The 27,945-nt window shown below is 35.1% G+C and overlaps 1 protein-coding gene across 1 annotated transcript; it reads left to right on the top strand.

Annotated features, from left to right (window-relative positions):
* Nucleotides 1–56: 56 nt before the first annotated feature.
* Nucleotides 57–27,583, top strand: aldh2.2 (aldehyde dehydrogenase 2 family member, tandem duplicate 2). The gene is made up of 13 exons (XM_073839416.1): nucleotides 57–219; nucleotides 8,228–8,332; nucleotides 14,025–14,165; nucleotides 14,525–14,604; nucleotides 16,555–16,666; nucleotides 16,754–16,882; nucleotides 19,128–19,241; nucleotides 20,186–20,288; nucleotides 23,179–23,363; nucleotides 23,448–23,612; nucleotides 25,351–25,508; nucleotides 26,878–26,992; nucleotides 27,176–27,583. The coding sequence occupies exons 1-13, from the start codon at nucleotides 109–111 to the stop codon at nucleotides 27,206–27,208; spliced, it is 1,551 nt and encodes a 516-aa protein (XP_073695517.1). The 5' UTR covers nucleotides 57–108; the 3' UTR covers nucleotides 27,209–27,583.
* Nucleotides 27,584–27,945: the final 362 nt, after the last annotated feature.

The raw sequence follows: 27,945 nt of genomic DNA, 5'->3' as shown, positions 1-27,945 counted from the left end.
TAACTTTTGATCAAATATCTGGCAACATCTCTGTCATAAGCGAATGCTTTTCTGCTCTGAAGTCCGAGTGCATTAACAGTCCAAGCGTTGAAGGCAAGTCAGTGGAAAATGCTGCGCACTGTTTTATCCCGAACTTTTCCACAAGTTTGTCGTATCTCAGCATGTCAGCATTCAACGATTCCTGCACCCAACGTTCATCCAGACGTTCACTATAACAAGGTAATGGCTCAATGCTGGGACTTGAAATTATATGTGTATTCAAACAGGTAGTAAGTGGCATGTGCATGCATGTTGCTCATATTAAAACTTATAACTTTATTAAATGTTTGCAGTCTTACTGTTGCGTTGAAAGTAGCGTAATATATTTATGATCCTCTAATGGTTCTGTCGTCGAGAGGCTATTGCATTTAATATGAAAAAAGACATTTGAAGCAGGTTAATGAACTTGGCAATTTTTCAAACCCCGCCTCCTTTGAGAAAATACCATTCCTGTTGTATCTTATCTGTTATCTTTCTGTGCTTCGTTCCTCTCTCTCTCTCTCTCTCTCTCTCTCTCTCTCTCTCTCTCTCTCTCTCTCTCTCATAAACACACACACAGACTTCATTAAAAATATCTAAAATTGTTAGAAAATAAGCATGTAAGGGGTAGGTGAAAAATATTACGCCTATTGCAAACTTCTCATTATTGCTTTCTTATTTTGACAATTAGATAATAGCCTATTTTTGTGTAGGCTATACAATAACAAGCTATTACAATTGTTATTTTACAAATTTTAAAACTCATTACCACAAGTGTCATGGATATACTCGTAGACAATCTTACATTAAACTTGTGAGGTATTACCATATATTACAGAATTGCAAAAAAGTTTTCACTTGTCTGTAACAGCTAGGATATCATTTGTTTACAAAAGGGAATGTAAAAATGTTAAAGGAGTAGTTCACTTCCAAAACACACATTTACAGATAATGTACTCACCCCTTTGTCATTCCAGATGTTCATGTCTTTCTTTATTCAGTCGTAAGGAAGATTTTTCTCCATATAGTGGACTTCTATGGTGCCCCGAGTTTGCACTTCCAAAATGCAGTTTAAATGCGGCTTTAAACAATCTCAAATGCGATTGTAAACGATCCCACTCATCCCAGCCATAATTTTTTTAAAGTACAATTTATATACTTTTTAACCTCAAATGCTTGTCTTGTCTTGCTCTGCCTGAACTTTTTTTTGTGGTTCAAGACACTTAGGATATGTTGAAAAACTCAAAATCATCATACATCGCTGTTTTACCTTCTTTGTTAAGTGTGTTTATCTTCTTTGCATGTTCACTAATTAGGGCCCGAGCACCGATGGTGTGAGGACCCTATTGGATCTGCTCCGTTTATTATTAGGGCCCGAGCACCGATGGTGTGAGGACCCTATTGGATCTGCTTCGTTTATTATTATTATTATTATTATTATTCTTCTCCAAAATGAATCGCATTTTTGAGGGCTTAGACATACCCGAAAACTCATGAAACTTCGCACACACATCAGACCTGGCGAAAATTTACGTCTGATATGGGTTGCAGAAGTGGGTGTGGCAAAATGGCTCGATAGCGCCACCTTTACACGTTCCGCGGTGTGCGCTTTCAGTTGTGATTCACGTACATGCACGAAAATCGGTACACACATCTAGCTCACCAATACCTACAAAAAAGCCTCTTGGAGCAAAATTTGACACCCAACAGGAAGTCAGTTATTTTTAATTTTCTTAGCAAAATTTGTGTAATTTTTGCCATTTTCAGGCGTCATACTTGAACGAACTCCTCCTAGAGATTTATTCGGATCAACGGCAAATTTGGTGAGTCTAATCTAAAGCCCTTTGTGACGTTAAATTGCGAAGATCTAGAGTTTTCATCGGAGGGCGTGTCCGTGGCGGCCTGGCAAATTTCGATGCTTCGCCATGAAAAAGGAAGTTGCTATAACTCAGGCATAAAATGCCCGATCTGCCCCAAACTTCACATGTGTGATAACACTCCTGACCTGATGACATCTACATGCCCATATTCAGTTTTACTCATAGCGCCACCTGCTGACACCAGGAAGTGTCATGCTGTACTCTGCAACAAACTCCTCCAAAAGATTTAATCAGATCAACACCAAAATCTGTCAGTCTAATATAAAGGCCTTAATGATGTTAAATTGCGAAGATCTTGAGTTTTCGTTGAAGGGTGTGTCCGTGGCGACCTGGCAAATTGCGTGGTCTCGCCATGGATATAAAACTTGTTATAACTTAGCCATAAAATGTCCGATTTGCCTCAAACTTCACATGTTCGATAAGAGTCCTGGCCTGAACCAATCTGAAGGCCTATATTCTATTATAATCACAGCGCCATCTGTTGGCAATAGGAAATGACTTGTACCAAACTCCTCCTAGAGATTTAATGATATCAACATTATATTTGGTCAGTCTGATCTCGAGGCCTTAGAGATGTTAAATTGTGAAGATCTTGAGTTTTCGTTAAAGGGCGTGTCCGTGGCGGCCTGACAAAGTTTGATGTTTCGCCATGGACATAAAAGTTGTTATAACTCAGCCATAAAATGTCCGATCTGCCTCAAACTTCACATGTTTGGTAAGAGTCCTGGCCTGAAGACATCTAAAGGCCAATATACAGATATTATTATAGCGCCACCTATTGGCAGCAGGATATATCATATCTTGCACTAACTCACACATACCAAGGTCAATCTGCACCAAACTTCATATGTTTGATCAAAGTGCTGGCCTGAACACATCTACATGCCAATAATCAGTTATAGGCATAGCGCCACCAGCTGGCAGCAGGAAGTTTGGCACATTTAAGTGACTTTGATCTATTTTTCCTACATTTACTGTATTAAAAGCATACTGCCCACCGTTTGCTGTGTTCCTAAAGCCACCGGTCGGCGGTGAGCCCGTGTGCGAGGGCCCGTTCATCGCTGCTTGCAGCTTTAATTATTATTATTATTATTATTCTTCTTCTTCTCCAAAATGAATCGCATTTTAGAGGACCTAAACATGCCCGAAAACTCACAAAACTTTGCACACACATCAAACCTGGCGAAAATTTACGTCTGATATGGGTTTCAGAAGTGGGTGTGGCAAAATGGCTCGACAGCGCCACCTTTAGATGTTCAGCGGTGTGCGCTTTCAGCTGTGATTCACGTACATGCACGGAAATCGGTACACACATGTAACACACCAATGCCTACAAAAAAGCCTCTTGGACCAAAATCCGGAACCCAACAGGAAGTCGGTTAATATTAATATTCTCAACAAAATTTGTGTCATTTTTGCCATTTTCAGGCGTCGTACTTGAACGAACTCCTCCTAGAGATTTATTCGGATCAACGCCAAATTTGCCGAGTCTAGTCTAAAGCCCTTTGTGACGTTAAATTGTAAAGATCTAGAGTTTTCATCAGAGGGCGTGTCCATGGCGGCCTCGCAAATTTCGATGTTTCGCCATGAAAAAGGAAGTTGCTATAACTCAGGCATACAATGTCCGATCTGTCCCAAACTTCACATGTGTGATAACACTCCTGACCTGATGACATCTACATGCCCATATTCAGTTTTACTCATAGCGCCACCTCCTGGCAACAGGAAGTGTCATGCTGTACTCTGCAACAAACTCCTCCAAGAGATTTAATCAGATCAACACCAAAATCGCTCAGTCTAATAAAAAGGCTTTAGTGATGTTAAATTGCGAAGATCTTGAGTTTTCGTTGAAGGGCGTGTCCGTGGCGGACTGACAAATTTCGAGGTCTCGCGATGGATATAAAACTTGTTATAACTCAGCCATAAAATGTCCGATTTGCCTCAAACTTCACATGTTTGATAAGAGTCCTGGCCTGAACCAATCTGAAGGCCAATATTCTATCATAATCACAGCGCCACCTGTTGGCATCAGGAAATGACTTGTACCAAACTCCTCCTAGAGATTTAATGATATCAACATTATATTTGGACAGTCTGATCTAGAGGCCTTAGAGATGTTAAATTGCGAAGATCTTGAGTTTTCGTCAAAGGGCGTGTCCGTGGTGGCCTGACAAAGTTTGATGTTTCGCCATGGACATAGAAGTTGTTATAACTCAGCCATAAAATGTCCGATCTGCCTCAAACTTCACATGTTTGATAAGAGTCCTGGCCTGAAGACATCTTAAGGCCAATATTCAGATATTATCATAGCGCCACCTATTGACAGCAGGATATATCATATCTTGAACTAACTTAAACATACCAAGGTCAATCTGCACCAAACTTCATATGTTTGATGAAAGTGCTGGCCTGAACACATCTACATGTCAATAATCAGTTATAGGCATAGCGCCACCAGCTGGCAGCAGGAGGTTTGGCACATTTAAGTGACTTTGATCTATTTTTCCTACATTTACTGTATTAAAAGCATACTGCCCACCGTTTGCTGTTTTCCTAAAGCCACCGGTCGGCAGTGAGCCCGGGTGCGAGGGCCCGTTCATCGCTGCTTGCAGCTTTAATTTTGAAATGATTTTTGAAGTTGATAGAGAAAACAAACAAACCCTAACTGTCTTGAACCGGAAAAAAAAAACAGAGTTCAGGCAGAGCAAGACAAGACGAGCATAAACGAGTTAAAAAGTATGTAAATCGTAATTAAAAATAAATAAATAAATAACCTATCATTTCTCGATAGATAAGACCCTTATTCCCAGACTGGGATTGTTTAGAGCCCTTTGAAGCTGCATTTAAATTCCATTTTGGAAGTTCAAACTCAGGGGCACCATAGAAGTCCATTATATGGAGAAAAACCCTGCAATGTTTTCCTCAAAAAACATAATTTCTTTACGACTGAAGAAAGAAAGACATGAACATCTTGGATGACAACGGGGTGAGTACATTATCTGTACATTTTTGTTCTGGAAGTGAACTTCTTCTTTAATGCATAACTTGCAAAATCCTTTTCATGCAACCTGAGGAAGTACATTTTCCAACTGACTCTAATGAAGCATTATTACCTAATTCTAAAAGCATTATCAAAATGTCACTAGAAATGTCATTTAATTAACTAAACTAATATAAAACATCATTTCTGATCTAATAATTCCCCTTTTGAACCAGTTTTCATTAATAATACTAGAATTCCTAAAGTCTAAAACATGCAGTTCTCCTTCTCCAGATCTTTGAATGGCAGATTATCTCTTATCATAAAATGTGGTTTGTTCTTCCGGATTAATGTAAACAGTTTGTGATCTGTTATCTTGAGTGTATGTTACATCAACACCTGTGTAGTAGCGTATAGTATATAGATCAATCTAGATAAGCCCTGTCAACTATCAATATTATGGAAATGTCTCCTGTCAGCCAGAAATTTTATTTTGAAACAAATGAATGACAGGAGATGAGCTTAATGGAGATGAATTTATTGTGTAAAATAGTACTTTGTAATAGTACAAGTTCTCTGTTATCCCTACTAGTCCAAATATAGGCTTTAAAATCTAGATGTTTACATCTCCATAATATATCAGTTACTCAAATCTAAGTAGCTCTGATTCAGATGAAGCTCGAAAATTCACTTTGGAAGTAAATCTTAAAAAGCTTAACTGCATTCCAATTTGAGATTTGGCAATAAAACAACAGTATTCAAAGCAGAATCTTACTTTTTTTAGTTGGGCTGCCATATATTACATTGGGCTTGCAATGCATTAATCAAAAAACTGAATATGTACATATCACAATGTGCATACTGCTAGAGTTTACAATGATAGATTTTAATATTATATGATTTTAATACTTCAAGGTCAAATTATGGTGATGCAGATAGCAGAGCATAGTGTGTTGATTTTAAGAATAATATTCAGATATTGTGTCTTAACAAACCTTCCTTTTGGCATCCTTATTTTTAAGGCCCTATATGGTTTAGTTCCAACAAATTGGAATATCAGTATGGCTTCAGGAGTAAATTGTTAAATTGTACACATTTTCAGTGGTTGGTCAAAACCCAAATGTTGCTCACTCTGCATTCAGCTGATACTTTTTTGTTTTAAAGAGAAATGTCTGAAAAACAAATAATGTTTAAACTAGAAATGTATCTTGTTTCCCAATATCAAAATAATTGCATTGGACACACCTGTCTGTAATGTTGTTTTTCCAAAGTGATCTAAATGCAGCTCCATATTCAGATTGAATTGAATAAAACCAATTTTCAGTGGTTAAAAACCAAATATTGCTCACTTTTTCATAGACAGCTTTCTGTAGTCTATTCATAAGATTCTATATTTGAATCAGTTTCATTGATATTTGGAAGAAGGGATTTTGTTCATTTTAACAGCTTCTGAAGCTACCAGAAGTTCAGATATGCAGTGTTTATTGGTATAGCATCTAAAGCATAGTCAAAGATCAAGTATAGTATCTATTCCTGGAGAGCATATTTGGCACAATCACTGATAGTACATCAAAAGGTCTTTTACACTTCAAATAATTAACCTCAGGTAAATGGGATCATGTGTAATCTTATTTTGCGTTTCACAATGTTCATACTTTACCCAGAGTTAACCATTGATAAATCCTGGCTATTCATAATCTGACATGTCGCACATATCATTTCTAAGCACTGGGTTGCTGTTATTATTTGCAGTGTCAATAGTGATGACCAGATAAACACAAAACCACATTTGGTTTTTGACCATTGAGAGTGGGTAGGATACTAAATTTGGAGCTGAACTGAGATTGTGATATCTCTGTGATTAAACCATTCAGGGCCTTAAAAATGAAGATCCAACAGATAAGTTTATTAGGAACCAGAATCTAAAATCATATTTACATAGATTTTAAAACTTTCAGCCATGCACAGTTTGGAAAAATTATATTTATGGCACTCAGGTGGGTATGGCACTCAAGACAAGTCCTATACATTTGTTTTAATAGAGGAAAAACAAAATACATTTCTAGTTTCAACATGATTTATTTTTCAGAGTTTAGACATTTCCTTTTAATTACAATAAGTATCAGCTGTACACAAAATGACCAACATTTGGTTTTCAACCATTGAAATTGGGTCATTTTTAACAATCTGGCTATGGAGCCTCATTGAGATCCCCATATCTCTAATACTGAATGATACGGGGCCTTGAAAATGAAGATTACAAATTAAATATTTATGAAGAACCAGCTTTTAAAATCATATTGTGATATATTTAATGCTTCTTGAGTTACAATCATGCAAACTTTGGAAAAAGAGTATTTATGGCACTCAGACTGGTATGTTCAATGCAGTTGTCTTGACAGAAGGAAATGAGATGCATTTCTAGTTTCAACATGATTTGTTCTTCAGACATTTCCTTTGAAATTCAATAAGTATCAGCTGTATACAAAATGACCAACATTTGGTTTTCAACCATTGAAATTGGGTCATTTTTAACAATCTGGCTATGGAGCCTCATTGAGATCCACATATCTCTAATACTGAATGATACGGGGCCTTGAAAATGAAGATTACAAATTAAATATTAATAAAAAAAAACAGATTTTAAAATCATATTGTGATATATTTAGTGCTTCTTGAGTTACAGGCATGCAAACTTTGGAAAAAGAGTATTTATGGCACTCAGACTGGTATGTTCAATGCAGTTGTCTTGACAGAAGGAAACGAGATGCATTTCTAGTTTCAACATGATTTGTTCTTCAGACATTCCCTTTGAAATACAATAAGTATCAGCTGTATACAAACTGACCAACATTTGGTTTTCAACCACTGAAATTAGGTCTTTTTAAACAATCTGGCTATGGAGCCTTATTAAGATCCCCATATCTCTGGAACTCTGGCCTTGAAAAAGAAGATTACAAATTAAATATTTATTAAAAAATCAGATTTTAAGATCATATTGTGATATATTTAATACTTCTTGAGTTACAAGCATGCAAACTATGGAAAAAGAGTATCTATAGCACTCAGACATGTATGTTCAATGCAGTTGTTTTTGACAGCAGAAAACCAATATACATTTCTAGTTTCAACATTATTGGTTCTATACTCTTCAAAAGAAAAAAGTACTAGCTGAATGTAAAGTGACCCACATTTGATTTTTGACCACTGAAATTCTGTACAGTTTAACAAGTTTACTCCTGGAACCATCCTGAAATTCCAGCATCTCTGGAACTGAACCATATAGGGTTTGAAGTCTGAACATTTGTCAAGCCAGACTATGTCAATGTGTCTCTTTACTTCTCCTTAGATTTTCATCAACAATGAGTGGCACGATGCAGTAAGCAAGAAAACCTTTCCAACCATCAATCCTGCTACTGGTGAGGTTATCTGCCATGTCGCAGAGGGCGATAAGGTGAGTGAATTTTACATTTTTGAATTGTAAATTTGATTTCAACATCCACATCTGTGCCAAATAAAAATGTCTTAAAGCAGCTGGTCTGCTGGTTGTATCTGGTAAACTCTTGGGGTTTGGGGCACTTTTCAGATGGTCAGATTAAACAGTGGTTAAACCGGTTTAGCTTAAAGGTTTGTTTTCTCTATACAACTAATTGAAAAGGGCCAAGTCTTTGGAAGCAACATGATAGCTTTGTATGAGGATTTAACCTACATTTAAGTTTCACTCCACTGACAATCAAATATAACTCAAAACAATGGCTGCAAAACTGTAAAATAATCATGACTTTTTTTTTTAGTTTTACTATAGTTTATGTGTTAATGCATGCAAGGTGTATAGAGTTGGGTTCAACAATTGCAACAGGTGCAAAAAGACAACAAGCTGCAACATGAACACCTTGCATGTAAAATGGACAGGATAAAGTAGAAGCAAGTTTAACACTTTCATTTCAGAAATATATTCAGTTATCTTCAGTGCAAATTAGAAGTAAACAAAAAGATAAGCATTTGATGTCTATATATATTAGGGATGCACCAAAATGAAAATTCTTGTCCGAAGCTGAACAAAATTAAACACTGGGCCGAAGGCCGATTACCGAACATGGTTTTACGTTGTTGTTTTTTTCAAATGTATTTTGCCAATTTTTTTCACCATTGCATAAATTTAATTGCCAACATGTGCTTTTTACAGTTTTGTCTTGCTTTAAAAAAAATGACAAAACAACAATTTAAAAATATTTACTTAACACTTAACATTTTCAACATTATAGCCTACCAACAAAGCTCAATTTAACTTAAATTGAATAAGTTAGTAAAATAATATTCTTTGACCATTTTTAAGACCCTTTTCTTGAATCAGTTAAAATAAATATATTAATAGAGCTGCTGTCATGATTGTTATCATTATTTTTGTCTTACTTTTTTATTTTATTTTACAGAACAACAGTAAAATTACAATACTAACATTTATGAATGTTGACCTTTATTTTGGCGGAAACCTGCAAGAAGACCTCAGTTCTACTTTATTTTTTTCTCCCTAATATATTCATATATATTTTACTACAAATTTCTTGTTTTAAAGGAAATAATAAAAAATGAAACTGAAACACCCCTCATTCAGTGCCATTGTAAGTGAAGTGTCATGTGATAGGGTTGAAGCATTACCATGGAAATAGGAATGTAATATGCCTCAATAATCGCATTTAAGAAGAGTCAGATGTCCTGACACGCATTAGTGAATGTCAGTGTGCGAAATAACAAAGTAAGCCTTTAACAAAAGACTTTTGGTGAGAAATATACACATAAAATAAAGTACAGTACAGATCATTCTAACCGCATCCAAACAAAGTGTTGTTGTCTTATAGACGGTGTCTTGGAGACACAAAGTTCAATTTGCAAGCAGCGATTGTAAATGTGGTGGATGAGTTATAAATCTTGTGAGGGAACTTCTCATCTGGGCAGCTGCAGACCTCCTGTTTCTCTGGCATCATTTTCCAAAACAACCCCTGCAAATACACTATTAGATAAAGCATAGGCAATATGTTTTCCCTTCCAGGTTGAGCTGCAACACATCACTGGAACAGAGCAATTCATTCATGCAAAGAAAACCTGATCTGACATACAGTCAAGCCAAAAATTCTTTATACAGTGGACTACCAGTCAAATGTAAAATTGATACAAATTTTGGACCAAAAATTTGATTTGAGACTTTGACTTGACCATGTTTTGTTACATACCTTTCTATCAAAGTTATCTGCCGTTATCAAGATGAATTTGTTCAGACACAGTTTAACTCTTACGTATTTGTCATATTTTATTACCATGTTCTAAGCTATAGTGAATAAACTGTGATAATGTGAGAAATGTTGAAGGTGTCTGAATAAATTTTGGTTTGACTGTGATTTAATTGAACATATGCTGTAATATCCAATGCAATGTGAACCAAGTATGCTGTTCAAACTGCCAAGTGTGCAGATGTGTTCCTGGTGCATTTTTGACCTTCATGACCCTAGGCACACATGTCTTATAAAGCTATCATTAAAACAGCAAAACAATGAATAAGAATAGTTCGAACTGACTACTCTTTTTTTTTTTTTTTTTTTTTTCTTCTATAAAATATAACATTTGATTATATAATGATTTTGATGAATTTATCACAAAACAAATACATATATATTCTCTGGAAGCCGGGCTGAATGAGTAAACACTGTTACTTGATTGCTAGTCTCGTGTAGCCAGACCTTCAGACTGACAGCAGAAGGTCTGGGAACCCTGGCCGCTTTGAATGGCCAAGGCCCGCTCAAAAGGGGTGTGGAAATCAGGGTTCGTACAATGTACTTAAAGTGCTTGAAGTACTTGAATTTGACTTTTCAAAGGCCTGGAAAACCCTTAAAAATTGCAATATTCCTGAAGAGGTACTTTAAAAGTGCTTGAATTATTGAAAGACAGTGTATCTAAAAACTAATTTAACTTTTTATATATCTTTTCATGCAGAATTTATGCAATTCAAAAAACAAAACACTTTTTTTTCACTAATTTCAGTTAAAACTAGTAACAAAAAAGTAACAAAAAAAAAAAAAAACACGAATAAAACATAAAACTAGCGAGCTAAGCCAGTAGTAGTACTGACAGTGGCTGAAAATGCGAAAAGAGGAACAGATTAACTGAATCAATTGAGTGAGTCATTTAAGCTGGAACCGCTCCAGTTGATTCAAACTTGTGACTCAGAATCAGTTAAACCATTGTGTCACAAAATTATTTACCGTTTCGAAATGCTGGATCACGTATCGTGAATCATTTGATTCAGATCGGGAATTCAGAGCTGATTTGCGGATCTTTTGATTCAGATCGAGACTTCAGATCTCGGATCATTTGATTCAGTTCGAGACTTCAGATCTCAAATCATTTGATTCAGATCGAGACTTCAGATCTCGGATCATTTGATTTAGATTAAAACTTTGCATATATGTGAGTCATTTGATTCAGATCGAGACTTCAGAGCTCAAATCATTTGATTCAGATCGAGACTTCAGATCTCGGATCATTTGATTCAGATCGAGACTTCAGAGCTCAAATCATTTGATTCAGATCGAGACTTCAGATCTCGGATCATTTGATTCAGATCGAGACTTCAGATCTCGGATCATTTGATTCAGATCGAGACTTCAGAGCTCAAATCATTTGATTCAGATCGAGACTTCAGAGCTCAAATCATTTGATTCAGATCGAGACTTCAGATCTCGGATCATTTGATTCAGATTAAAACTTTGCATATATGTGAGTCATTTGATTCAGATCGAGACTTCAGAGCTCAAATCATTTGATTCAGATCGAGACTTCAGATCTCGGATCATTTGATTCAGATCGAGACTTCAGATCTCAAATCATTTGATTCAGATCGAGACTTCAGATCTCGGATCATTTGATTTAGATTAAAACTTTGCATATATGTGAGTCATTTGATTCAGATCGAGACTTCAGAGCTCAAATCATTTGATTCAGATCGAGACTTCAGATCTCGGATCATTTGATTCAGATCGAGACTTCAGATCTCGGATCATTTGATTCAGATCGAGACTTCAGAGCTCAAATCATTTGATTCAGATCGAGACTTCAGATCTCGGATCATTTGATTCAGATCGAGACTTCAGAGCTCAAATCATTTGATTCAGATCGAGACTTCAGATCTCGGATCATTTGATTTAGATTAAAACTTTGCATATATGTGAGTCATTTGATTCAGATCGAGACTTCAGAGCTCAAATCATTTGATTCAGATCGAGACTTCAGATCTCGGATCATTTGATTCAGATCGAGACTTCAGATCTCGGATCATTTGATTCAGATCGAGACTTCAGATCTCGGATCATTTGATTCAGATCGAGACTTCAGATCTCGGATCATTTGATTCAGATCGAGACTTCAGATCTCGGATCATTTGATTCAGATCGAGACTTCAGATCTCGGATCATTTGATTCAGATCGAGACTTCAGATCTCGGATCATTTGATTCAGATCGAGACTTCAGATCTCGGATCATTTGATTCAGATCGAGACTTCAGATCTCGGATCATTTGATTCAGATTAAAACTTTGCATATATGTGAGTCATTTGATTCAGATCGAGACTTCAGATCTCGAATCATTTAATTCAGATTGGGACTTCGGAGCTGGTTTGTGAATCATTTAAATTAGATTAGAACTTTGCATATATGTGAATCATTTAATTCAGATCGAGACTTCAAAGCTGGTTTGTGAATCATTTAAATTAGATTAGAACTTTGCATATGTGAATCGTTTAATTCAGATCGAGACTTCAGATCTCAAATCATTTAATTCAGTTCGGGACTTCAGAGTGTTTATTGCAAATAATTTGTTTCAGATCAGGATTTCGGAGTGGTTTCAAAAATCTTTTTTTTAATTTTTTTTTTATTAATAGTAGAAAACATCAAACCATTAAGGCAGTACAGTTATAAAACTAAACAAAGAAAAAGTATACACATCTTTGATTGAAGTCTGATTTCAGCATATTAGAATGATTTCTGAAGGATTTTGTGACAGTGGAGTAATGATTCTGAAAATTCAGCTTTGCATCACAAGAAAAAAATCGATTCTAAAGTATATTAAAATAGAAAACCACTTTGGGAAAACCACTGTAATGCAACCCTAACCCTAACCCTAACAAGTCTCCTTTAAAAGCATTAAACATCTTACTGATCCCAAACTTTTTGAGCGGCAAAACCAGTCATAAGGTTAAATTTTACAAAACTGAGATGTATACATCATATGAAAGCTCAATAAATAAGCTTTCTATTGATGTATGGTTTGTTAGGATAGGACAATATTTGGCCGAGATACATCTATTTGAAAATCTGGAATCTGAGTGTGCAAATAAATCAAAATCCTGAGAAAATCACCTTTAAAGTTTTCCACATTAAGTTCTTAACAATGCATATTACTAATCAAAAATTACATTTTGATATGTTTACAGTAGGAATTTTACAAAAAATCTTCATGGAACATGATCTTTACTTAATTTCCTAATGATTTTTGGCATAAAAGAAAAATCAATAATTTTGACCCATACAATGTATTTTTGGCTATTGCTACAAATATACCCCAGCGACTTAAGACTGGTTTTGTGGTCCAGGGTCACATATATATTCTATTTAGTTCTCTGTACATGAAAACGGACAGAAACATGACTTTAAGGGATAGTTCACCCAAGAGTGAAACAGAATGTTCACAGAATTTTGGGTGAAGTATCCCTTTGTCCCAAACTGACTCCTCACCTGAGATTACTGAACAAATGTCCTCCCTGCTCTCACTGATAAACAAGAGTCTGGTTGACTTTCCTCTGCAGGAGCTGGGATTAAAAATAGCTGTGCATATTTATTCAACACATATCAAATTGCCAGCTTCAACTAAACTAACATAACCTAACAAACATTATGTAATAAGCATAACTTGATAAAGACTCTGACATAAACTCACTGAGATATCTGTTTTTTTATTTTATTTTATTTGTGCAGTGTATCTCCTGTAATGGTGCCAGTACAGAAAAATGGCCTTGATCCGATAAGGGATGGCCTAAATCGAGTCTTGAATGATGTTTTCAGTCTCCTTTGTTTTGTTTTTTTTATTATTAAACAGGCGGATGTGGATAAAGCCGTCAAGGCTGCCAGAGACGCCTTCAAACTCGGTTCTCCTTGGCGGCGTATGGATGCGTCCCGCCGCGGGCTGCTCTTGGGCCGATTAGCAGACTGCATAGAGAGAGATGCTGCCTATTTAGCTGTGAGTTACTCAAACAACCTTTGTCCTCCATAGACTTTGAGCTGATTTCTTAAATGTATGACAGAATGCTTTCAGTTTGATTCGGCAGAATGAAAGACTAAAATCAGAAAAGATCTAACTCTTGTCTTGACAAACTTTCTCATCTAGTTTAATACTGAAGTAGTAAAACTTAGAAAATGATTTTAGATTTTTTTTTTAGTTGGAGACAAAATTGCTTTTACTTCTTTGTTAGAATTTCCACAATGTTTATTTCATGGGTCCTGTCATTTTGAAGCATGTCAATAAATGTTGATTTATACTTGACCTACAATGATACCACAGTATGTCAATATTATTTGTACTGTATTTGATTTCAACAGGAGCTAGAGACTCTTGACAATGGAAAACCATATGCGGTCTCCTATACTGTGGACGTGCCCATGGTGGCCAAATGCCTGAGGTGAACTTTATGTCCTTATGATTTTGTCCTGCATAGTGTTTGCTAGTTGAAACAGAAATTGATGCAAGACATTTCCCTAATATAATTAATTTTAGTCTAATGAAACTGCGTAATCACTGGTTTATTTATTCTTTTATCAGTACAAATATCAGTACTTATCACATTTTAGCAGTTTTACAGATTTCAGCATTATAAAAAACTGGATTTAAATTTAAGATTTAGTAGTTTAGTAGTTCACTTTCAGAACAAAAATTTACAGATAATGTACTCACCCCCTTGTCATCCAAGATAATCATGTCTTTCTTTCTTCAGTCGTAAGGAAATAGTTTTTTGAGTAAAACATTTCAGGATTTCTCTCCATATAATGGACTTCTATGGTGCCCCAGAGTTTGAACTTCCAAAATGCAGCTTCAAAGGGCTCTAAACGATCACAGTCGAGGAAAAAGGGGTCTTATCTAGCTAAATGATGACTTATTTTCTAAAAAATTACAATTTATATACTTTTTAACCTCAAATGCTTGTCTTGTTTAGCTCAGCAAGACGAGCATTTGAGATTAAAAAGTATAAATGTTTTTAGAAAATAACTGATCATTTCGCTAGATAAGACCCTTCTTCCTCGGTTGGGATCATTTAGAGCCATTTGAAGCTGCATTTTAACTGCATTTTGGAAGTTCAAACTCGGGGGCACCATAGAAGTCCATTATATGGAGAAAAATCCTGAAATGTAAATTCTTGTTCTGAAAGTGAACTACTCCTTTAACTTAAACCAATAAACTCAAGGTGATGCATATTTTTTAGTTTTACAAACAGGATTTCTGTTATAGAACTAATGAAATGTGTTTTAAAAACACAGTAACCCCATTTATATATATCATCATGTATAAAATCCGAGTGGATTCAGTATTATACATTTGGCTGCATTTATTTGATCAAAAATACAGAAAAAAGTATTATTGCAAAATGTTATTACAGCATAAAATATTTGTTTGTTTTTAAAATATACTTTAAAGTAGAATTTATTCCTATGATGCAAAGCTGAATTTTCATCAGCGGTTTCTCCGGTCTTAAGTGTCACATGATCCTTCAGAAATCATTCTAATATGCTGATTTATTATTAATTACTCACTGTAATATGAGTGCAAAACATGTTTTATTGCCTCAACACTTTTATTATTGCATCATCAACAGTAGAAAACAAAATACGTTATTGAAGAAAATACTTATTAATCAAAACAATGTAATATAAACCAATTGAACGCTTCCTTTATAGTAGTCAAATTGACCCTTGTGCATTTCTGACCCCATAACCAACCCCTAAACCCGCCCATCCCTAACATTTAACAAAAGCTTTTAATCATTAAATAACGCCTTTTAAAATATTGGTGGATTTTCAAGACGTGCATGATCATATGAATTGACATTTGAGAGCATTAATAAGTAATGATCCATTAAGCATTATATAATGTTTGGTAGTGATTTATTAATGAAGATTTTAATCATTGTTTTTTAGATTATCAAGAAGTGCATGATCAAATGCATTGAAAGTTTAATAACAATATGCATATCAATTTACATGAAATAATGATCTGGTAATTATTAAGTAATGTTTAATCAACAAGCATTAACAAGCACATCATCTCATATTTCTAGCTATTTCAATCAATTTTAACTAATGATCGGTTGAGCATTGTATGATGTTTGTTAATGGTTTATTAACAAAAGTTATTATAAAGTGTTATTACTTTGAAAAAGTGAGTACTTAAATCAAATCAAATATATGCACATTGTTAATAATAAACTTGTTTTTTGTGCAGAAATCATTTATTGTTTTGTTAATGTATGACTGACAAATATGCATCACATGAACCTCATTAGTTTGTGAAAACTGATAGGAAATGTGGGAAATGGATTCAATCAGAAGCTCAGAACAGTTGGTTGGTTGGTCTACAGGTATTTCGCTGGCTGGGCAGACAAATGGGAGGGGAAGACCATTCCCATTGATGGAGATTACTTCTGCTACACCAAACATGAGCCCATTGGAGTGTGTGGCCAAATTATCCCTGTAAGTAAATGCTTTTGGGATTTTAAAATTGAATATGTATTTGCTGAGTGATATAATATTTTCTCTCTCTTTCACGCTTTACTCCAGTGGAACTTCCCAATGTTGATGCAGGCGTGGAAACTCGGTCCTGCTTTGGCCACAGGAAACACAGTGGTGATGAAGGTGGCAGAGCAGACGCCTCTTACTGCCCTCTACGTTGCTAGTCTGATTGAAGAGGTGAACGGCTTATACACAGTATAATATGTGACCATGGACCACAAAACCAGTCATAAGGTTACATTTTACAAAACTGAGATATATACATCATATGAAAGCTCAATAAATAAGCTTTCTATTGATGTATGGTTTGTTAGGATAGGACAATATTTGGCCGAGATACATCTATTTGAAAATCTGGAATCTAAGGGTGCAAAAAAATCTAAATACTGAGAAAATCACCTTTAAAGTTGTCCAAATTAAGTTCTTAACAATGCATATTACTAATCAAAAATTACGTTTTGATAGGTTTACATTAGGAATTTTACAAAAAATCTTAATGGAACATGATCTTTGCTTAATTTCCTAATGATTTTTGACATAAAAGAAAAATCAATAATTTTGACCCATACAATGTATTTTGGCTATTGCTACAAATATACCCCAGTGACTTAAGACTGGGTTTGTGGTCCAGGGTCACACATGTGCACTTAAAATAATACATTGAATAGATTTTTTTTTTATTGTTATGTACAGTAAGGGAGACAATATTTGATCCCCTGGTGATTTTGTATGTTTGCCAAATGATGAAGAAATAATCAGGCTATAATTTTAATGGTAGGATTATTTAAACAGTGAGAGACAGAATAACAACAAAAAAATCAGGAAAGACGCATTTCAAAAAGGTTATAAATAAACAAGGGAGTGCTCCTAATCTCAGCTTGTTAACTGTATAAAAGACACCTTTCCACAAAAGCAGTCAATCAATTAGATTCCAAACTCTCCACCATGGCCAAGACCAAAGAGCTGTCCAAGGATGTCAGGGACAAGATTGTAGACCTACACAAGGCTGGAATGGACTACAAAACCATCACCAAGCATCTTGGTGAGAAGGTGACAACAGTTGGTGTGATTGCACAAAATAAACATAAAATAACTGTCAATCTCCCTCAGTCTGGGGCAAGATCTCACCTCGTGGAGTTTCAATGATCATGAGAACGGTGAGGAATCAGCCCAGAACTACACAGGAGGATCTTGTCAATGATCTCAAGACAGCTAGGACTATAGTCACCAAGAAAACAATTGGTAACACACTACGCCATAAGGACTGAAATCCTGCAGCGCCAGCAAGGTGGGGCTCAAGAAAGCACATCTGAAGTTTGCCAATCAACATCTGAATGATTCAGAGAAGAACTTGTGGTCAGATGAGACCAAAATCAAGCTCTTTGGCATCAACTCAACTCACCGTGTTTGGAGGAGGAGGAATGCTGCCTATGACCCCAAGAACACCATCCCCACCGTCAAACATGGAGGTGGAAGCATTATGCTTTGGGGGTGTTTTTCTACTAAGGGACAGGACAACTGCACCACATCAAAAGGACGATGGACGGGGGCATGTACTGTCAAATTTTGGGTGAGAACATCCTTCCTTCATTGAAAAAGGGTCGTGGATGGGTATTCCAGCATGACAGTGACCCAAAACACATGGCCAAGGTAACAAAGGAGTGACTCAAGAAGAAGCACATTGCGGTCCTGGAGTGGCCTAGAGTGGTCTCCAGACCTTAATCCCATAGAAAGTCTGTGAAGGGAGCTGAAGGTTTGAGTTGCCAAACGTCAGCCTCGAAACCTTAATGACTTGTAGAGGATCTGCAAAGAAGAGTCCCTCCTGAGACATGTGCAAACCTGGTAGAGTTTTGCACCAAGTACTAAGTCATGTTTTTACCTATTTCACTCATTAAAATGTAAATCAACTTTTTTTGAAATGCATTTTTTTTTTTGTTATTCTGTCTCTTACTTTTCAAAAATACCTACCATTTAAAATCATAGACTGATAATTTTCTTTTTTTTTTTTTTTGTTGATGAATATTAACACTTTCAGAACAAAAATGTACAGATAATTTACTCACCCCCAAGATGTTTATTCAGTTGCCAATTTTTTTTACGACTTTGCCAACAAGGCAAGTTCAAACTCGTGGGCACCATAGAAGTCCACTATATGGAGAGAAATCATTTCTTTACAACTGAAGATATAAAGGACATGAACATCTTGGATGACAAATGGTGAGTAAATAATCTGTGCATTTTTGTTGAAGTGAACTACTCCTTTAAGCGATTTCAGAACCAGTAGTGCTAAAATGCAACTCACTTGTGGATTTTTAGCCTACAAAAATACATCATCCCTGCATCTATTTAGACAGGGTCTATATGTGCATTTGATCACTGTCAATTTACTTACTCACCTGATCACCATCTTAACTGGTTGTAGGTGGGTTTTCCTCCTGGTGTCGTCAACATTGTCCCAGGATTGGGTCCCACAGCAGGGGCAGCCATTGCGTCTCACATGGATGTGGACAAAGTAGCATTCACTGGATCCACTGATGTAAGAGGATTTTCTTCACTAATAGATATTTCTAGGATAAATACAGTAGTGTGCACAGGTCTTTCAGTGCTCCAGAAAACTGCATAACTGATAAAATAAAACAGAAAGCACCAAAACCTTGAACATTTTAGTTACCTGGACTTTTAACGGACAGACAAAAACCTCTCAGGCGTCATTTAAAATATCTTCATTTGTGTTTCAAAAACGAAGGAAAGTCTTATAGGTTTGAAACAACTTGAGGGTAAGTAAATCATAACAGGATATACATTTTTTGTGAACTTTTTTTATTAATATCAACAGGTGGGAAAAATGTCCTCAAAATCTTGGTTCTGTGCAGTGAAGATGCAACATACGACTATTTTTTTTAACTGTATGTTTATATTAATCAAACAATACTATTGACAAAAAATGATCTATTAACTTTTTTGTTCATTACTGCCATTTACATGAATAATTACTCGTAAATAAAAACCTGAAGCAGTGTTTATTTGTTATTTGAGCTATTGATACTGATCTATTCGAATGCTAAGAATTGAATCATTTTCATTTCAGTGCATCAATAGTTTCTCCTTTTTTACAGACAAGGTTTAAGCCTTCTCCCACACTAAAATGCATGACCAAACAGGCTGAACTGAAAATATGTCTTAAAATATTTCAGCGGCATTGTTTTGTCTCAAGATGCAATGTTTATTTTGTTCCTTAGGCACGTTTATAAAAGTCCTGATTGAACTATGGCCTAATCCTGGGTTAATCTAAGCCCTGTCTGTGAAACCAGGCCTATAAATAATACTATAATACTATAATAGCTTATTCACTGCGGCTGAATATTGCTGTGATAACAGAGTATTGAGTTTTGTGAACTTTTGTTATTGCGGCAACCCTAGGCTTTAGTATTATATTTTGTAATTTACAGTAGATATGTTTTGTCTGTTAACTTCTTGTAGGTGGGTCACCTCATCCTGAAAGCCTCAAGTACCAGTAATCTGAAGAAGGTCACACTGGAGCTGGGAGGAAAGAGTCCAAACATCATTCTGTCAGATGCTAATAGTGAGTTCATCCTTCCATCCTGACACCTGCAGCATTTAATTAAACTATTTGTGCTTTGTATCTCGGTGGCAACTTAAAAGGAATGATATTTTATAATTTTCTTTAAGGCGAGACTCTGCTGGTGAATAGGGTAAAAAAAATAACTAATAGTTATCACCTTACTTATTAGGTTGATTAATTCCATTGATAATTGCAAACATTTTTTGTATTACAAGTTTTCTAAAATGTTAGGTTTTAATATGCAAATGAGACATTATTTAATGAAATATGCGCTAATTTGCATACATTTCTAGGACAAAAATCTAAACACTGGATGAAAATTCTTAGAACAGGCAGAAAACGATATATTTTTTTAATAAAATAAAATGTTGTATAAAATCAAGCAAATTATATATGAACAAATCCCTCTGTAAAAACCTTCAGGATATAGACGGGTAAAAGAATATAAAGTTTGGTGTGTGTAAGTGCTACTGAAGTGGAGATTTATGGCTCAGTGAAGGAGAAAAAACTCTTGGCCTTAAAAAAATGTATCTCATTTTGTCACATTATTCAGAAAATTCTTAAAACAGGGAGGAAACAATATATTTTTGACATTTTGGGGGGGAATAAAATGTTGTATAAAATCAAGCTAATTATATATGAACAAATCCCTCTGTAAAAACCTTCAGGATATAGACTGGAATACAAATGTAAAGTTTGGTGTGTGTAAGTGCTACTGAAGTGGAGATGTGTAGGAGAAAAAACTCTTGGCCTTTAAAAATATGTATTGTAATTGAAACCTATTGACACAAATAGATAAAGTGCTATAAAAGAAACACTTCACAGTGTCTTTTAGATGTTTTCTTTCCACTAGTCTGAAAAAAACACTTTAGGAAAAACAGAAAAGCCCAGAATCTCAAACTTGACAACTTGTTTTTGCCTGCATTGTCTCCCCTTAAGGTGTAATGTTACTAATATAATGCTATACTTTATATTAATGGTATACATAGTATATTATGTTCTTTGCACTTAAAGTGCCAGCATGTCCCACAGGCGATACAGACAGCCTGAGAGCAGATATACAGTAAATAAACATACTTTGTTCACCACTAACAGAATAGTTGACACACTGTCAACAGTTTACAATACAAACAATCAGACACACGAGAACCTCATCCTTTAAAACGCAGACCACACTGACGGGGACAACCACAAACAAAGCTTTCAATCACCAAATGACAAATAACTGACAAACAAACATCAATCACCAAGCAGCAATAAATGCAGCTACAGTATAAACAGATGCAGTTAACAGTGGAACAAAAATGATAATCTGAATAATTAATTAACGTCAAATAGAATTCCTTAGAAACAGTAGGACACAAAATAAGATATTTAGAAAATGCTAAATCAAAGTTTGACACCAGTGACTTTAATTGTATGGATGAGAAACACTAAGACCTTTCTCCAAATACATTCTTTTGTGTTCAACAGAAGAAAAAAAATCATACAGATTTGGAACAGGGCGTCCGCGGGTCCTTAAAAAGACTTAAAATGTCTAAAATAACGTTTTCCTAACAAAAGGCCTTAAAAAGTCTTAAAATGTCTTAAATCCAAACTCGATGGGTCTTAAATATTTTTGGTCACATTACCGCTAAAATATCTCCAGTCTGACGGAACTAATGATTGTTTACAGTCACTGGACAGAATGAAGATTCCCCCAAACATTTCTTATTTGTAAATTGATAAATGTATTTAAAATGTATCCTATAACATTATTTATTGCACTTGTGTCAATTATTTAGTCTGCCTGGTGACAGCCCTATAGGATTTCTTATTTTAAATTAAAGGCGATGCATACATTTAAAAAGTAAAAAAATAGGCCTTTATAAAGGTTAATAAAAGAATATGCTGATATAAGTATGTAAAAGTTGAACACTGATGAAAACATTGCTTATAAAAATATTTTTGTGTGGAATATTGTCTGCTGATATGGAAAGTTCATTGTATATTGTAGTAATAAATATAAGTAATGACATTTTAGTTTTGAAATTAATTTTCTTTTTACATCAAACACATTAGAATATAAACATTACATATACTGTATGTATGTAATATAGGCCCGGTTTCACAGACAAGGCTTAAGCTAAAATGTAAGTCTGAGCTGTTTGAACTGAATGAAACTTGCACTGACTGATCTTAAAATATATCGGTGTCTTTGTTTTGTCTCAAGATGCACACCAGTAATGTTTTTTTCTAAGCATGTTTATAAAAATTAATTAAATATCCTAATTGAACTATCTGCTAATCCTGGCTTAGTCTAAGCCCTGTCTGTGAAACCGGGCCATAATGTATATTTCCATTACAGGTTTAGGTCTAACATTTCATTTAAGGCGGTATTAAAAAGGTCTTAAAAAGTCCTAAATTTCACTTGTTCATATCTGTAGAAACCCTGTGGAATGATATAATTTAAAAATAAAATGTGATTCCTCATGTCATGACCCTTTTATAACAGTAGATCAGTAGCTGTGTTTCCATTACCCTTTAAATTGCACAAATTGAAAATCAGCCTAATGAAAACGTGTCAAATGTGCAAAAACTCCCATATATTGCCAAAAAGTTCTAATTCGAGAAAAGGGAATATTCGCAAAACAGCAATGGAAACATTTTTTTCTCATTTACAGGTTGCACTTGATTAAACATAGCCAAAATCCCACAAAAATCCATTGCCGTGACTTATTGCGAAAGGAAAAATGTTTCAGTCGCATAACATTGGTTAATGGAAACGCCGTCATTTCGCGATACTTTTTAATCCACATTTATAAAATAGCGCCAAAGCTTTGCACAAATCTGTAATGGAAACACAGCTAGTGTGTTGATCATTCTAATGAAAGTGTATTTGCGTTTGCAGTGGAGGAGGCAGTGGAGCAGTCCCATCTTGCTCTGTTCTTCAACCAAGGCCAGTGCTGTTGTGCAGGCACCCGCACATTTGTACAGGAGAGTGTCTACGATGAGTTTGTAGAGAGGAGCGTAGAGAGAGCTAACAGGAGGATTGTGGGAGATCCCTTTGACTTGAAAACAGAGCAGGGACCCCAGGTACAGTTCAGTTATCAACAGACATGTAACTAATGCACAAATCCCTCAATCAGCATCCATTAGTCTTTCCTGTCTTTACTGAAGGTGGATGAGAAGCAGTTCCAGAAGGTTCTTGGCTATATCAGCAGCGGGAAGCGTGAGGGCGCTAGGCTCATGTGCGGCGGCGGAGCGGCAGCTGACCGCGGTTACTTCATCCAGCCGACCGTCTTCGGGGATGTTAAAGATGACATGACGATTGCTCGCGAGGAGGTGTGTGTGCTTCAATTATTGAACACATTACTAAGCAGGGCTCTAGAATGCGACCTAATTTCTCAATGGTGCGACTTAAAAAAAATCTACCAGCCATTCGAGGGCAAAATTTGTTTTTGTTTTTAATTAAGAATGTTAAGTTAAGGCCTGATCCGTCCGAAAATCTTAATCCATTCTCTGACATGGAGCTATCAACCTTTCAGGTTATGTCAAACCTTGGTCTGGAGATGTCATTAGATAATGAGCCACATACAATCAAGTCCTAGTCTGAGAAATTTTAAGTTTACATTTCAGCTCAGTGAAGCACTTTAAGCACCAACACTTTTTCAGTAAGTTACCTTTCTTGTAGAATTATGCTTCAAATAAGGAACTTTATGTTGACCAGATTGTTAATCATGTACAAGTCAATATTGCCTATATGGACAGCACTTAAAAAAAGTGAACTTGTAAAACTGTGCTGGTGCACCTAAGAAATAAAAAGTTAGTCCAGAGCCCTGCTAAGAACCCTTTCCATTCACTCTCAGAAAACTTATGTGAGCTACTGGCTCTATCTTTTGCTATTTTTAACACAACTCAGAATAAAAAACTTTAAAAAAGTAAAATAAGTAAAATAAAAAAGTAAAATACAGATGCGATGCCACATTTTTGGTTTTTGGTTGGCTTTTTTTTAGGCTTCAATGATTTCCTAGCGATAAGAAGAGGAGAAAAGAATGGGAAGATGCCTGTAGATGTACCTATAAGCTCTTTTAGTAGCTGTGGTCATCGTATCAGTATTTTATGTTCCCAGTTGTGTATTCGAGTGCAACCGTTTCATGCAATTAAAATAATAGCCCCCATAGCCCAAAATATGTATATAATATGGATTTTTTAAATAATGAAAATATTTAATGGGTTTTCTACTATATGTTGTTGTTTTTTTTTTACTTTTTTATTTTATTTAGTTTTTTAGCTTTATGTCATAATTTATAATTTTTATGTCAGTTTCGGTTTAAGTACATCAAGTGCGCGTGCATACTTCATCAAATGCAGTACAAACTTGGCGTTACACAAATTTTGTGTGTTTTCTTTGAGACCTACCTCAAAGCAGCTATATTTTTATATTTTGAATTAATAAAAAATGCCATTTCACATTGTTTAACTTGCCATGATATAATAATGTGGCATAGACTAAATTCTAAACAGAGACAGGTGAATGGATGCATGTATATTATATGAGGTTTATTTCTATATGTGACCCTGGACCACAAAACCAGTCATAAGGTTAAATTTGACAAAACTGAGATATATACATCATATGAAAGCTCAATAAATAAGCTTTCTATTGATGTATAGTTTGTTAGGATAGGACAATATTTGGCCGAGATACATCTATTTGAAAATCTGGAATCTGAGGGTGCAAAAAAATCAAAATACTGAGAAAATCACCTTTAAAGTTGTCCAAATTAAGTTCTTTACAATGCATATTACTAATCAAAAATTACATTTTGATAGGTTTACAGTAGGAATTTTACAAAAAAATCTTAATGTAACATGATCTTTACTTAATTTCCTAATGATTTTTGATATAAAAGAAAAATCTATAATTTTGACCCATACAATGTATTTTTGGCTATTGCTACAAATATACCCCAGCGACTTAAGACTGGTTTTGTGGTCCAGGGTCACATATAAATTTGATTATGAAAGTTTTACATACAGTAAAAGAATATAACATGCTGTTCCCTTTCTTTTGTGTCAGATCTTTGGACCTGTGATGCAAATTCTGAAGTTTAAAACTTTAGAGGAAGTGATCGAGAGAGCCAACGACAGCAAATACGGCCTTGCGGCTGCTGTTTTTACCCAAGACATTGACAAAGCAAATTACGTATCCAACAGCCTGCGCGCTGGCACTGTGTGGTGAGCCTGTGATGTGCTTCATTATTTTAAGGGAATTGAAGATATGCACCGTTTACAGCTCGGTCATTTGCGGTCAACTGTACTGTGCTGTAATAGGACTGTCCTTTGCTTGTTTTCTCTACATAATCCATTCACAATCAAAGAAAAGTTTTGTTTGTCTAAGTGGACCAAATGTCCATGTAGTTTAAAAAAAAAAGTAGTATAAAGGGTAAATCGGCTAAATATGAACCAGTCATTGCTATGATTGACAGTAATAACCAGATGAAACATCTGACAAGTAGATGTCAAAAAAGAGCTGTGCATTAAATGATTCAGACTAAATTCAGAGTAACAACACTAACGCAAGTAACAAGTTTGTGTTGGTTAAATGTAGGCTATTCAATAGCTTTTGAGTGCATTATTCAATTCTTATACCATGGTGGTTGAGGAGAGATCCCCCATATGATTGTAAAGCGCTTTGGGTGTACGGCAATACACAATGAAAGCGCTATATAAATCCATCATTCATTCATTCATTCATTAATATTTAACTTATTTAATTTGTTGTGAGCTATATATAAGTATTTACAAATTTCACCCTTGTTGGCTGTTTGTGACTGATCTTATTTATTTATTTAATGACTTTCTGCACTTGCTATACTATATACTTCAGTGCAGCAAAATTACTACAATTTATTATACTAGTAATTTTATAATAAATCATAAAGCAAGACGTTTTGGAAAAAAAAAACTAGGGAGTTGAAATGGCAGCTGCAGCCAATGATTGATCCTCTGCTGCCATCTTCTGGTTATATGGGTCATTTCATGTCATTTTCATCTTAAAAAGACATTTTCCGTGAAAAGACATTTTTTTTTCCATGTTGTCTTTATGAATAAAAAGTGAATCTTTGAGGTGAATTTTGTTGCACAGCTGTAGAGTTGAAAAATAATTAAGGCTTTAAAAAATTACAAGATTTAAAAAATGTGTTCATGACTATGAAGGCAAGTTACTGATTATCAAGAATACGATTAAGATGTCCTAGAAGAGAAGTATCACTAGCTAGCTAATGTTATCCTAAACACCTTATGATAATGTTTAGCTGTCAGCATTTAAATGATATGTTGTTAAATAATATGAAACTGAATGTTCATGCCGTTATTATTATTTACGATGTTGCAATTATTATTTTTCTCAGTTTCTGATGAGAACAAGGCAGTAGAGGAGTCTCAAGAGTGTCCACCTATATATAGCACACATAAAATGAGCTTCAGCTGAAGTTTAGGAGCTGGCTCTCATTATGCGGAATGGTCAATTGGATATCTTGGATATTGGTATCAGACATCTTTGTTTTCTGACATGTGGTTTGTGCTTGTCTTTTTTTGTTATTAGGATTAACTGCTATGACGTGTTCGCAGTTCAGGCTCCATTTGGAGGATTCAAGGCCTCTGGAATCGGGCGTGAATTGGGAGAGTATGGACTAGACACCTACACAGAGGTCAAAACGGTAAGCTTCTGCCATCAGATATATAAAAAGTCATTATAGAAAGTCATTATTCATAATTAACTATAAATGTGATACTTGTATCTGTCTTATAATCTCCATTTGATTTCTCACAGTGATTGATTGCTTTTAGAGTTGCATGTTAAATTTTTTTTATTATTATTTACTAACTGTTTTTCTCCACAGGTTATAACTAAGGTCCCTCAGAAAAATTCGTAAACGGAGGAATTCATTTAAAGAAGTCGTCATTGAATTACAAGAGTCGTGCCAGGCATTATTGAAAGTACATTACTCTGATTCTCGTTCTTTAACATGAATTATGTGCTAATGTGTACTGAAAAATAATCTACGTTTAGTACAAATGTGTATTGTGTACTGACTTCATTCTGTTCAATTCAAGCGTTATATAGACAGCATAATTACTACAGTTATTTGCATGCATGGGCTGATTTGTGTAATAAATGCTTTGGATATTTTACGTTCATTTCATTCTTATTCATTTATTCTCAATGCTTAGAAATATTTGTCCTTTTCTGATATTTTTTGTAATGACATACACGTACAGAAGAAAATAAATATTAAACATTAAGTATTGTCCGTGGTGATTTTGCATCATTTATTATTAGATATGATTGCACACCTGAAAAAGCAAATTGTATTGTGTTGATTTTTATAATGCAATTTTTTCAGTTTTTGTGTTGGTTATATATACCTAGATTGTGAAATATGTAACCCATAAATATATCAGTTTGAAATTCAAAAATATTTAGCAAAACAGCAATGGAAATGGCTTTTTCGCATTTACAGGTCACATTCGATTAAATATACCCAAAATCCCACTAAAATCTGTTGCCATGACTTATCATTATCAAAAATTACGCTTCGGTCGCATAACATCGGTTAACTGAAACGCCGTCATTTCGTAATACTAGGCACGTTTCCATTACAGATTTGTG

This window comes from Garra rufa, chromosome 5, assembly GCF_049309525.1.
Source record: "Garra rufa chromosome 5, GarRuf1.0, whole genome shotgun sequence".
In the NCBI taxonomy this organism is placed as follows: domain Eukaryota; kingdom Metazoa; phylum Chordata; class Actinopteri; order Cypriniformes; family Cyprinidae; genus Garra; species Garra rufa.
The sequence above is the reverse complement of the archived record's forward strand: the minus strand, read 5'-3'. Positions and strand labels throughout refer to the sequence as shown.

What these genes read in the sequence shown, in the direction of transcription:
- aldh2.2 (XM_073839416.1), top strand. Translation starts at nt 109, where the DNA reads ATGCTGCGCACTGTTTTATCCCGAACTTTTCCACAAGTTTGTCGTATC. An exon ending in ATGGTGGCCAAATGCCTGAG is followed by an intron (nt 14,605 to 16,554) that starts GTGAACTTTATG and finishes GTTGGTCTACAG; the next exon opens with GTATTTCGCTGGCTGGGCAG. An exon ending in TGTGTGGCCAAATTATCCCT is followed by an intron (nt 16,667 to 16,753) that starts GTAAGTAAATGC and finishes GCTTTACTCCAG; the next exon opens with TGGAACTTCCCAATGTTGAT.